General features: G+C 47.7%; 1 protein-coding gene across 1 annotated transcript; it reads left to right on the top strand.

Annotated features, from left to right (window-relative positions):
- Positions 1 to 1,867: 1,867 nt before the first annotated feature.
- On the top strand, positions 1,868 to 12,410 carry ankrd16 (ankyrin repeat domain 16). Its single transcript, XM_080518665.1, has 7 exons — positions 1,868 to 2,283; positions 8,276 to 8,496; positions 8,574 to 8,616; positions 9,346 to 9,454; positions 9,519 to 9,680; positions 10,401 to 10,479; positions 10,862 to 12,410. The coding sequence occupies exons 1-7, from the start codon at positions 1,946 to 1,948 to the stop codon at positions 11,020 to 11,022; spliced, it is 1,113 nt and encodes a 370-aa protein (XP_080374791.1). The 5' UTR covers positions 1,868 to 1,945; the 3' UTR covers positions 11,023 to 12,410.
- Positions 12,411 to 14,200: the final 1,790 nt, after the last annotated feature.

Raw genomic sequence — 14,200 nt, 5'->3', positions numbered from 1 at the left:
TCAATCAATCAATCACATTTTATTTGTATAGCCCTTTACAATAAGCCAGTGGTACCCAAAGTGCTTTACAACAAGGTAAGGGTAAGGGTAACAGACTGCAGCAGCCGGAGGAGCGAGTCTGGAAGGAGAAATCCCCTTTAGCTAAACAATGCCACATACCTGCAATGTCATTTCCACTAGTCAAAAGTCTGTTTCAAGACATCTGTAATTCCATTTTGATGTGTTAGAATACAAGTTGGAGCTATCTACAATATAATTCTGACTAGATATAATTCCAGGTCAAGATATCTGTAATGTCATTCTGACACGTTAAAACATAATTAAATATAATAATCATAACCAAACGCTCTCATGCACCCTCAAAGAAAATAAAACCATGTGTGCTGAACATATTTCTGTTATTCTCCTCATAAGGAGAAATCACCACATTTTTCAATAGATTTTCACAATTTCGATTTCTTGGATTGTTTTTGAATTTGTTAATATTCATTTATATGAAAGATGTCTGGAAAAACTAAACCCTTTACCTAAAAACTACATGTTTGTGGGAAATTAAGCGTTTTGATCAATGACAGCCTTTGTGCACGTTGTGATAAAACTACATTTCCCACAGTCCTTTGCTGCCATACGGCTTTACAAGGACAACAAAAACCTAACCATGTGACAAACGTAACTGGCGTCACCATCTTAATGATTTACCTTTTAAATTTGACCTATATATACATACTTAATTTCAAGGTTTATGACACTTGTAAAGTCTTAAAATGCTCTGTAACAGTGGAAAAGTCCTTTTAGTCTTTATATGCACGTCAAAGTATGTTCAGTACGAGTTGTACTATATTTTGTTTGCATGAACATAATTGAATGAATTAAAATAATATGAAGATCTTGTTTTATATTATTTTCTGTTGAAAATGAATCTGAACGTTTTAGTGTATTTGTGGTTTGATCCACTGTCACATGTCAGTGGAGTCGGCTGAAACAAGTTTAAATGAAACAGATTTTGATTAATTTGCAATTAAGCTGACATGTCAAAAACACAGCTCCGCACTATCTTTTTTGAAACATTCAGAAGTATTATTCTTGAGTGTTGTGATCTCAATATGAATTGCAAAAGACAAACAGTCCAGAATATTATGTTGATTTTTTGTGTATTGAACACAAATTTACCCCAAAATTAAATGCTGTTTAAAATGTTATAAAAACATGTTTGTCTACAGCTTTTATGCTTGTTTGGTCTGTTGCCACCAGCCTTGATGATCAAATAAGTAAGTAAAATAAAGTCTTTGTTTACATAGTCAGTCTTTGTATATAGGAAACATATACTGTAGAACAGGGGGGTCAAAGTCATTTCAGTTGAGGGGAAACATCAACCTGGTCTGACCTCTGGAGGCCAACAAGTCAAACATCACATTAAACTGCAGATCTGGACAAATGTCAAAGTCTTTCCTTCTTTTGATCCTTTTGTAACGGCAAGAATTTGCCAGTCTATTCTAAACAACTTGTCATCATCTGGAAATTGTTTTGAGTCTACGTGTCTAAAGTATCACTTCACACAAGTTGGACTCATTGTTTTATTGTGAAAGGTGTTGCGTCATGTGACCTCCACAGACGCATTAATTAATTCTGACCAAGGGAGGTTTTGAATGTCATTTTTACCAATCTAGTGTTTTTAGATCAGCCTCTGTCAGGTTTCGTATTTATACTTAAAAAAATAAATAAATAAAAATCTCATGGCGGCCGGATTAGATCCTCTGGCGGCCGCTTCTGGCCCCCGGGCCTCATGTTGGACACCCCTGCTGTAGAAGGAAAGATTCCAGTGAAAGGTGTTTGTTGGCCATCGTTTGCAACGAGCGTCCATTTAAGGATGAAGGGGTAAACACGTCTCCAGCGTGTCTTCTTAGTAACAGTTAGAAGAGACGGTTGTTCCCCTCCTCCTGCCAGCATGGACGCTGACACGTTGAGACGCTTGGTGAAGTTTTGTCAGGAGGGAGACTTGTCCTCTCTGCAGCGGCAGCTGGCGTCAGGCGGCCCGGAGGCGGTGCACACCGCCCGGGGTAAACACTACGGCCGCTCCGGGGACACGCTGCTGCATTACGCCTCCAGACACGGACACCGCGACGTGGCGGACTTCCTCCTCCGGACGGTGGGCGTGGACGTGGAGGCGCACAACAACGACTACAAGAGGCCGCTGCACGAGGCGGCGTCCATGAGCCACAGGGAGTGTGTGAGCCTCCTGCTGCGGGAAGGAGCCAGGGTCGACAGCCTCAAGAAGGCTGACTGGTGAGCGCACGGTGACGTCACGGTGACGTAGCGACAGTGCCCTCTGTGGGATATAAAGAGCTAGTTTCGGCGGGCGGTCTTCGTTCCCTTCGATAGCTCAGTTGGTAGAGCGGAGGACTGTAGAGGCGAGGCGCTGAAATCCTTAGGTCGCTGGTTCAAATCCGGCTCGAAGGAACTTGTTTTTCTCCGCATCATACATTTCATTGACATAAACAATTATCTAACGACTTGGGCTTTTGACGTGGTTAAAATAGAGAAATGTGGATTTGATATGTTTATTCTCATTTCCCGCAAGTTATGACAGGATGTCACGTGATCAGATGGTGAACTCCCTCATTTTAGAGAGAGAGTAGAGAGCTTTATTCCTCCCCAGCAGGAAACACAAGCTTACAACAGCTCAAGGTACAGCGTACCACCACTTTTTGTTTTGTTCTGCTTTACTAGTCATAAAAGTAGTCTTCCAAAAATCTCTACACAGCTTCTCAAAGGAGATGTCTGCACAGCTTCTCAAAGGAGATGTCTACACAGCTTCTCAAAGGAGATGTCTGCACAGCTTCTCAAAGGAGATGTCTACACAGCTTCTCAAAGGAGATGTCTACACAGCTAGCAACTCAGCGATGCTTCCATTGCTTCTGTCCCTTTAACAATAAACACAAGTCCTCAGAGGACTGGAGGGCTTCACGCTGGAATCCTTGGGTCCCTGGTTCGAGTCCAGCGTGAAGGAAATGTGTTTTTGTCCAGATGAAGAAAAGAAAAGTTCAGAGAAAAAGAGGAGCTATAGGCCACGTGGTTAGATCTGGTTAACTGAGCAGAAACCTTAAAGTCATAGTTTTCACTCATCCCCAAATGGAGTGTGTGGAACCCCAGCAGTGTGTGTGTGGACGTCTGTGTACCACGGATTGCCTCAGACTGTGATGTCATCGCCCTTCGTTAGCTCAGTTGGTAGAGTGGAGGACTGTAGAGGCTTTACACTGAAATCCTTAGGTTGCTGGTTCAAATCCGGCTAGAAGGAGAACATTTTCATATATGTGAAACATAACTTCTATACACTTATGTTCCAAAACATAAACATTGACTGAGCTTCTTATGAAAAAGTAACATATTTTGCGAAATAACACTTGAGATTTTTTCAAAATGTCAGTTTTTTGCATCAGAACGCATTGTTTAAGATGCCATATTGTTGAAATTATATTTACTTTAATATGGACATTTTTTATGATTTACATTTTGGAAAAATAATAATTAAGAATTGGCAGCAAAACTCTGGGAAATAAACTAGTCATGTAAAGTCAATATGAATTAAGACATTTAAAAGCAAATAGATGTTTGTAGGGACAGCGGACAGCCGTGTCAAACACATTTCAGCTCCGGAGAAGATAGAGAGAAATGACACAATAACGCACAAGCAGCCATAAATTCAAATGTTAAAGCTCAACCAGCGACCTGAAGGCCCTTCTTAATGAGAAGAAGAAGGCCTTCAGATCAGGGGACAGAGCAGAACTCAAACGGGTACAAAGGGAACTGAAGCGCAGCATCAGGGAGAGCAAGGACAACTTCAGACGAAAAGTGGAACACAAACTGGAGGAAAACAACAGCAGGGACGTCTGGAGTGGGATGAGAGAGACCCCCGGCTTCCAGCGGAGAGGTGGGACTGCAGCTGAGGGGGAGGAACGACACGCCAACGAGTTGAACACATTCTTCAATAGGTTCAACACCTCCACGCCCGGCGGCCCCTCTACTGCTCCTACTAGCTACAACCCCCCCACCGCCCCCATCACCCCTAACACCTCCCTGCCCCCTGCTGACATCCACCACAGACCTTTTCACACCTCCCACCAACTGGACATCCTCCCAGCCACCACAGCTCCCCACCACCTCCTGCGGTGGACACCCCCCTGCCCCACCCTCATCACCTCCAACTCATCCACCTTCCACCTCAGACACTGCCATATCCCCCACCCCCCCGTCTGGACTCCACATCACATCCAGCCAGGTGAGGAGAGAGCTGGAGAGGCTCAAACAGAGGAAAGCTGCCGGACCGGACCGCATCAGCCCTCGCGTGTTGAAGGCGTGTTCCATCAGCCCTCGCGTGTTGAAGGCGTGTTCCATCAGCCCTCGCGTGTTGAAGGCGTGTTCCATCAGCCCTCGCGTGTTGAAGGCGTGTTCCATCAGCCCTCGCGTGTTGAAGGCGTGTTCCATCAGCCCTCGCGTGTTGAAGGCGTGTTCCATCAGCCCTCGCGTGTTGAAGGCGTGTTCCATCAGCCCTCGCGTGTTGAAGGTGTGTTCCAGCCAGCTCTGTGGAGTTCTGCAGCACCTCTTCAACCTGAGCCTACACCTTCAGAGAGTGCCAGTGCTCTGGAAAACATCCTGCCTGGACCCGTGCCCACAAAAGGACGCCCTGCTGCACTGAAGGATTCCAGGCCAGTGGCACTGACCTCTCACATTATGAAGGTCATGGAGAGACTGGTCCTGGCACACCTCAGACCGCTGGTGTGCCCATCGCAAGACCCCCTGCAGTTTGCATGTCAGCCACATGTTGGGGTTGATGATGCAATCATCTACCTGCTGCAGAAGGCGTATTCCTCCCTGGACAGACCCAACTCCTCAGTCAGGATCATGTTCTTCCACTTCTCCAGCGCCTTCAACACCATCCAGCCCAGACTGCTGAAGGCCAAACTGGAGAACATGAGGTTGCTGCTCCCCTCATCACTTGGGTCCATGACTATCTGACGGGCAGACCGCAGTTTGTGAGATTACAGAACTGTGTGTCTGGTCGTCTGATCAGTAACGTCGGGGCCCCCCAGGGAACTGTGTGTCTGGTGGTCTGATCAGTCCCATCGGGGCCCCCCAGGGAACTGTGTGTCTGGTGGTCTGATCAGTCCCATCGGGGCCCCCCAGGGAACTGTGTGTCTGGTGGTCTGATCAGTCCCATCGGGGCCCCCCAGGGAACTGTGTGTCTGGTCGTCTGATCAGTAACGTCGGGGCCCCCCAGGGAACTGTGTGTCTGGTAGTCTGATCAGTACCATCGGGGCCCCCCAGGGAACTGTGTGTCTGGTAGTCTGATCAGTCCCATCGGGGCCCCCCAGGGAACTGTGTGTCTGGTGGTCTGATCAGTCCCATCGGGGCCCCCCAGGGAACTGTGTGTCTGGTGGTCTGATCAGTCCCATCGGGGCCCCCCAGGGAACTGTGTGTCTGGTGGTCTGATCAGTACCGTCGGGGCCCCCCAGGGAACTGTGTGTCTGGTGGTCTGATCAGTACCGTCGGGGCCCCCCAGGGAACTGTGTGTCTGGTGGTCTGATCAGTACCGTCGGGGCCCCCCAGGGAACTGTGTGTCTGGTGGTCTGATCAGTACCGTCGGGGCCCCCCAGGGAACTGTGTGTCTGGTGGTCTGATCAGTCCCGTCGGGGCCCCCCAGGGAACTGTGTGTCTGGTGGTCTGATCAGTCCCATCGGGGCCCCCCAGGGAACTGTGTGTCTGGTGGTCTGATCAGTCCCATCGGGGCCCCCCAGGGAACTGTGTGTCTGGTGGTCTGATCAGTAACATCGGGGCCCCCCAGGGAACTGTGTGTCTGGTGGTCTGATCAGTCCCATCGGGGCCCCCCAGGGAACTGTGTGTCTGGTGGTCTGATCAGTCCCATCGGGGCCCCCCAGGGAACTGTGTGTCTGGTGGTCTGATCAGTACCATCGGGGCCCCCCAGGGAACTGTGTGTCTGGTGGTCTGATCAGTACCATCGGGGCCCCCCAGGGAACTGTACTGTCCCCCTTCCTCAGTACTGCACTGAGTCGTGTCATCTGCAGAAATTCTCTGATGACACGGCCATTGTGGGGTGTGTTGGGGGCGGGGGGGAGGCGGAGTACAGGGTCCTGGTGGAGCGATTTGTGAAGTGGTGTGGGGAGAAGCACCTGCTGCTGAACGTGGAGAAGACCAGGGAGATGGTGGTGGACTTCAGGAGGAACAAGCCCCTGCCCTCTCCAGTCAGCATCAGTGGGAAGGACGTGGACTTAGTGGACTCTTAGAAGTACCTGGGTGTCACACTGGACCATAAACTGGACTGGGAAGGACGTGGACTTAGTGGACTCTTAGAAGTACCTGGGTGTCACACTGGACCATAAACTGGACTGGGAAGGACGTGGACTTAGTGGACTCTTAGAAGTACCTGGGTGTCACACTGGACCATATACTGGACTGGGAAGGACGTGGACTTAGTGGACTCCTATAAGTACCTGGGTGTCACACTGGACCATAAACTGGACTGGGAAGGACGTGGACTTAGTGGACTCCTATAAGTACCTGGGTGTCACACTGGACCATAAACTGGACTGGTCCACCAACACACAGGTTCTACAAGAAGGGCCTGAGCCGGCTTCACTTCCTGAGGAGGCTCAGGTCCTTTAATGTCTGCAACAAGATGCTGCACATGTTCTATCAGTCTGTTGTCGCAAGCACCATGTCCTGGGGTGTCCTGGGGTGCCCTGGGGTGTCCTGGGGTGTCCTGCGGTGTCCCGGGGTGTCCTGGGGTGTCCTGGGATGCCCTGGGGTGTCCCGGGGTGTCCTGGGGTGCCCTGCGGTGTCCTGGGGTGTCCTGGGGTGTCCCGGGGTGCCCTGGGGTGTCCTGTGGTGTCCTGGGGTGTCCTGGGGTGTCCTGGGGTGCCCTGGGGTGTCCTGGGGTGTCCTGGGGTGTCCTGTGGTGTCCTGGGGGGTCCTGGGGTGTCCTGGGGGGTCCTGGGGTGCGGGCCTCAAGGCAAAGGACGCCAACAGACTGAACAAAGTGATCAGGAAGGCAGAGTCTGTTGTCGGCTCCAAGCTGGTCACCTGGAGGAGGTGGTGGAGGACAGGATGCTGGCAAAACTGCTAGCAATCATGGACAACCCCCCACCCCCCCACCCCCCCCCCCCCCCCCCCCCCCTCCACAAGACACTGGACCAGCTGAAGAGCAACTTCAGCAAGAGACTGATCCAACCTGCTGCTCTAAGGAACGTTACAGGAAGTCCTTCCTCCCCACGGCAATAAGACTTTTAACTCTTCGACCTCCGTCAGAGCCTCAATATAATTACTCACGCTTATTTCTAAGTGCTCATGTTCCGTTCTGTGTTTTACTTTATGTCCTACCCAGATATTTTATGTCCTTACCCAGATATTTTATGTCCTTACCCAGATATTTTATGTCCTACCCAGATATTTTATGTCCTTACCCAGATATTTTATGTCCTACCCAGATATTTTATGTCCTACCCAGATATTTTATGTCCTTACCCAGATATTTTATGTCCTACCCAGATATTTTATGTCCTTACCCAGATATTTTATGTCCTACCCAGATATTTTATGTCCTTACCCAGATAATTTATGTCCTACCCAGATAATTTATGTCCTACCCAGATATTTTAGGTCCTACCCAGATATTTTAGGTCCTACCCAGATAATTTATGTCCTACCCAGATATTTTATGTCCTACCCAGATAATTTATGTCCTACCCAGATAATTTATGTCCTACCCAGATATTTTTATATTTGTATATTTGTATATTTTTATTTCCTACTTTTATATTCTATTCTATTGTATTTTATAACATTCCTAGGTACCAGATTGCTGCAACAAAACAATTTCCCTTCGGGGATGATTAAAGTTATTATCTATCTATCTATCTATCTATCTTTCTATCATAAATGGAATACATGCAGGAAAATGTAATATCTTCAAAAATAAGTACAATTTCAACACATTGCAAACTTAAACAATGTATCTTGTTGCAAAATACAGTGAAAGTTGACAGTGCACTTTCTGAACTCTTTGCACATTCTTCCAATGTGGTTCCCATACCACAAATAGCAAATAAAGTTGCAACTTGAGTTATTTGAAAGATTACACTCTTGGCTTCAAAATATGTGAAGCTATTCATTTAAATGGTCAAAATAAAGCCTGCATATCCTCCATGATATAAGTAGAGTGGTTTAGTGTTCCTGGGCCAGCCTGACCTGCGGCCCTCTCCAGGACTCCCCTGATGATGGCGTGCACTCGCCCGGACCTGGCGGTCCTTCAGGAGCTGCTGCAGCACCGAGCCGACCCGGCGCTCAGGAACAAGGACGGCTGGAACTGCTTCCACGTGGCCTGCAGGGAGGGCCACCCGCTGGTCGTCCAGCACCTGCTGCTGGTCGCTCCGGACGTCTGGAGGACGGAGAGCAAGACGCGCAGGACGCCGCTGCACACCGCAGGTAAGGCTGCCCAGGAGCAGCTGCACACGTTGGTACTGGTGGGCTGAGGAGACCTGACCCTTCTGTTCTCTGTCCAGCCATGCACGGCTGTGAGGAGGTGGTGAGCATCCTGCTGGACAGGTAGGTGGCTGCTTTTTAACATGACCCTGTTTGATTTATATGTTTGGAATGGTTAGCTTAGCCAGCAATACCACTGAGTTTGTGTGTGGATAGAAACCGACCAATGATGTTACCTCACCTGGACATCAGGACAAAGAAGCTTCACATGTTCACAACCATAAAGCAATGATTTACCCCTCCTCTAAATACTACTATACATATACATACTTATTTGAAGATGTTTGGATTGTGCCATTTCGCCGCATTAATTGAGTGGTTTTTATTTCATTACAAGTTCAGAAAATGTGTGATTATAGTCTGTTTTAATGCATTTAAACCCACATTTAAATGCTATGGAAATTGTAACTTGTTCCACTCAGCAGTAGAATGCCTGGGACTTTCAGAATATGACGGTGATGATGGCTAAATGAAGGTTCATGAACTACTCGGTTATTTTCTGTCTCCTCCAGATGGCGCTCTTGGTCTGAAGCTCGAGGCTGAAAGAGGGGCGATGGAAGTGTGCTTTCAAATATTTGTTGAGCAGACAGCGCCATCTAGTGGCTTAAGAAAATAAAGGAGTGGTTCATGAAGTTTCATTTGGCCGTTTTAGACCTGCACTCAAACCACAAAATCTACTTTCAAATGATTAAAAAGTGAGAGTCATTTGAATCAATGTGCTTGGGAGGTTGTGGGTTAGAACAGCTGCTTGCTGTGAGCTCCATGATGACTCTCTGTCTCTTCCTGGTCCAGATGTGGCTACAGTCCAGACAGCAGGGACAGCTGTGGCGTCACTCCCTTCATGGACGCCGTCCGGAATGGACACGTGTCCGTGGCCCGGCTGCTTTTAGAGAAGCACCAGGTGGAGCGAAACGCAGCGCCTTCGCTCTTTCAGACGCTTTACTGACATGCTCTGTGTGCTGCAGGCTTCTCCCACCACGGCCGACATCCTGGGGTCTGGGCCGCTGCACCAGGTGGCCATCACAGGCCAGGAGGGGGCGCTGCGCTTCCTGGTGCAGGAGCTACATGTGGACATCAACCAGAGAGCAACGAACATCCAGCTCACGGCTCTGCACTACGCTGCCAAGGTCAGAAATGTTTCACTGTGCTGTCTGGTGACTCTGAACTCTGTACCAGTGAAGGAGCGTGTCTCTGCTGGTACTGGTGAACTGTCCATGGTGAGACCTGCCCTGGACAGTCCGCTGGGACGGACTCCCCCGCCCTGCAGCCCTGAAGTGGATGAATCAGGATAGAAGCCTGGTGATGGGGTGGAGAGTTTCCTAGTGACAAATATGTCACAACTCTCACATTGTTGTATGAGATCCTTATTTTTCTGTCTGAACAACAACATGAAGGTCATCTTTAATCTGGGAAATACAGCAACTTTCCTAAACAAACAGATTCCTTGTCAGTGGATGAGGTTTGTTGATCCCGGACCAGGTCCGGAGTGATCCTGGCCATATGGGAACATTGTGGTTCAGGACTTGTCAGGCTGGACCAATAGGAGCCATGCACAGAGTCCCTTTTCAGGTATTTCCTGACCTGGGGATCTGGAACGTCTTCACAGGTTTCACCAGCATGTAATTCACACCACATTAATGCTGACTTGTAATACTGATACTTTTGTTTTGATCTTGCTAAAGACTGCAGCCATTTTGGAAATAGGCCGCTCGAGGTCATGTGGGACAGCCACTGAAAGTAATCCCCTCCAGTCCTCTCCTCTCTGGTTGTGTGGAGCCACTCCGGTACTGGGGGGGTGCAGGACGACCCAGGACCCGGTCCAGTCTGTCAGTTTGTTTTGTTTTCAGGAGGGTCACACGTCCATGATGAAGACCCTGCTGGAGCTCGGAGCCCATCTTCACGCCAGAGACGACAAGGGGAGGACAGGTAAAGACCCCCGATGTGCTCAATGTGTGTTCCCGCAGTTCACTTGACAACGTAATCTGATTACTAGTAACTCCTTTAACAGTGACTAAGCTAGATTACAAGTAAGTTTTTAGTTACTTTCAGCAGCTGCTGTCCACATGCTCCCCCAGATCATAAACACATAACATAAAATAACAACGGGCTTGACCAAAGAAAAAGGTCAAACTTGTCTGTGGAGAGAAATGAAACTACCGATGTCTGGACGTGTTCCTCTACACGGCTACTAGATTGTTCTATATGTTACAGAAAGTTTGAAAGTCAATTAGTGATTCATGAGGTAAAGGATGTCTAACGTATGCAATGCAATGCTCCCGGCCATGTTGACTGCTCCTCGCCTCCTCAGCTCTTCACATGGCGTCCATCGGGCAGCACCCTGAAGCCGTGCGGACGCTGCTGCAGCTGGGCCTCCCGGACTGCCAGGACGCCTCGGGCACCAGCGCCCGGCAGCTGGCCGTGAGGCCGCTCGTCGTCCAGGAGTTTGAAAAGCCCACTGACACACCGTGAACTGCATCGCTACCTAATGACTTGTTATTTATTCACGGCAGGAGAAGCAGCTGGAACATTTCATGAGACGCGAAGTTGTTTGGTTGACAATAAAACTTTAGCCTCCCGGGTTGTGACGGTTGTTTCTCTGTTGTTGGAGGGCTGCAGCAGCGAAAAGACAACAAAATAACCTGTAAATAGGAACTTTATCCAAATCCTGTCTACCACAAGGTTTCTCTCCAGACCTGTTGGCCAAACTTCTTCGCTCCACCATATCATCCCAGTATTGATCTCATCACCGGCTTCAGGGGGAAACAAATGGATTAAGATGGAGGTAAAATCCTGTTATCGTCCCGATCCAGTCCAAGCTTTGATTGTTTCATGCTAAAGCCACATCCACAGTGATAAGTTTAGTTACCCCTTAGTGGACAAACTGGGAAGTTCTTTACATATACGCACAGATGGATATGTGTGCTTCACATGGTGTAAATGTCACCGGGTCTCTACCCCCAAGCATCCAGTGTGTTGGACAGTACTTTCAGTCCAGCAGGGGGCACCGCTACGAAGGATCATACCAGCCAAATGCCAAGTAAAGGGAAAAGAAGAGTAAAAATCATTTTGTAAGAAAAAGAAGGAACTTATTGGGGACAGCAACTTGTCCACCATTTGTTGCACTTCTGATCCCAACACTGCCCCTCATGGATGCTGTTGGTACTGCAAGTCTGTTCGAAAGATTCTTGGGAAAAGACAGAAACACAAAATATAAACAGGGTTTGTGAGAATAAATGAATTGTATTGCTAAGTGCAGTCAATGTTTTGTTTGAAATAAAAGCTTTGTTTACAGAACAACGGTGCTCAGAGCCACTCAAACTTTTCTGAAACACTGCTACTGCAAAGGTTCCAGGATGGACATGTTGAACCTGAGTAACCCATTCAGAAGCTCACTTCATTATTTGTTCATGGTTTGTTAAACAGGTGTGTCCACCTCGACACAATGGCAGTGAAGTGAGAACACACGGTACACAAGTTCATGAAGGTGCATTTACATCATTTAATTGATTTGAAATACATTTTTCCTCGTGCATTTGAGTTTTGTTCTCAACTAATAATGAATACTGAATTTTAACAAAGCCGCACTTATTGGGAATTGGGCTGTTTTTGCAATGGTGGTCCCTTTGTCTTTACAGTTGAAGCACCTGATTAATGATGACTGTCACAACATTGAAACTCTGTGCTTGAACATCATTGATGAACACTGAAAACCACTGAGGGTGACAGCATGTTTTAACGTGTATATAAGTTACTTTTTATTTTGGTGTATTGCAGGACAGTGAAACTAATTCAGGGGTCTAAAACTTTTTTTAATTATTATTTCTTTAATGACAAAAGACTATATTAATATGAGGAAAATGAGAGGGGAGGAGGAAGAAAGTTGTGTTTTTTTAATATCCTAAGTCGGTATTGAAAAAGTATGTACAATATAAGAATGCTGCATGTTCTATACGCTTATGTTTGTTTGAAAAAATTTATTAAAAGCAAAACAAAAAAAACTCATCAGGTGGAAGCCACTGTTTATTTGAGGGTCACTTTCATAGTTAAATAGGATAAAAAATATAAATGTATTTCTCAAATTGCCACAGTTAATTTAAGATATTTTATAATAATACAAAATGGCAAACAGTAACCTCTTTACAAAGACATGGCTATTTATATTTTCTCTATATTTATTGAAATAAAATGTATTAGTTTGTTACTGTGAGTGGAATCGATCTTCTGAATGTGTTCTTTCTTCTTCTGTTTGCCAAAACTGTGTTTTGAGTGGGAAAATGTGTTTTTATCATTTGAAATGCTAAATAAAGTAATTGTGGTTGGGATGCATCAGATGGGAGTGTGAGAACCCTGCTATGATGTGTTGGCAGTCTTTAGAAGTGGTAAAGCCGAGAAATACTCAAATTAATTGAGATTTTCTTCAGTTTACACCACTTTACAAGAGATCTGGCTGTACGACACATTTGATGGCACACATTGACTCTTACCTTTATAATAAATGTATAAAGCAGAACTATCTTGATTTTAGAGCCACATGATAATCATACCTCAGATCAGTTAGATATCTTGGGATGTCACTGGACCAGCTCTATACCCTCCACCAGGTTCTCCTGATGGTGGAACACTGGACCAGCTCTATACCCTCCACCAGGTTCTCCTGATGGTGGAACACTGGACCAGCTCTATACCCTCCACCAGGTGCTTGAGGGTTCATGGGACTTCGCCCAACCAGTCCACATGTGTTTTGTGGATCTGGAGAAGGTGTTCAACCGCGTCCCCCGAGATGTCCTGTGGGGGGTGCTCTGGGAGTATGGAGTCCAGGGTCCCTTGTTAAGGGCTGTTCGGTCCTTGTATTCCCGGAGCAGGAGTCTGGTTCACATTGCCGGCAGTAAGTCGGACCTGTTCCCTGTACACGTTGGCCTCCAGCAGGGGTGTCCTTTATCACCGGTTCTGTTCCTTATATACATGGACAGAATTTCTAGGCACAGCCGGGGGCCGGAGGGGGTCCAGTTTGGGGACCACAGGATCTCATCTCTGCTATTTGCAGATGATGTGGTTCTCTTGGCCCCATCAAACCTGGACCTTCAGCGTGCACAGACACGGTTCACAGCCGAGTGGGAAGCAGCTGGGATGAAGATCAGCACCTCTAAATCCGAGGCCGACGACGCTCTCGATTTATCGGTTGATCTTCATTCCTACCCTCACCTATGGTCATGAGCAAAAGAATGAGATCCCGGATACAAGCAGCTGAAATGAGCTTCCTCCGTAGGGTGGCTGGGCGTCACCCTTAGAGATAGGGGGAGCAGCTCAGTCACCCTTAGAGATAGGGGGAGGAGCTCAGTCACCCTTAGAGATAGGGGGAGGAGCTCAGTCACCCTTAGAGATAGGGGAAGGAGCTCAGTCACCCTTAGAGATAGGGTGAGGAGCTCAGTCACTCTTAGAGATAGGGTGAGGAGCTCAGTCACCCTTAGAGATAGGGGGAGGAGCTCAGTCACCCTTAGAGATAGGGGGAGGAGCTCAGTCACCCTTAGAGATAGGGTGAGGACCTCAGTCACCCTTAGAGATAGGGTGAGGAGCTCAGTCACCCTTAGAGATAGGGGGAGGAGCTCAGTCACCCTTGGAGATAGGGTGAGGACCTCAGTCACCCTTA

Source organism: Blennius ocellaris (assembly GCF_963422515.1).
Source record: "Blennius ocellaris genome assembly, chromosome: 22".
Classification (NCBI taxonomy): Eukaryota; Metazoa; Chordata; class Actinopteri; order Blenniiformes; family Blenniidae; genus Blennius; species Blennius ocellaris.
Note: the sequence above shows the minus strand (reverse complement) of the source record. Positions and strands in the feature narration are given on the sequence as shown.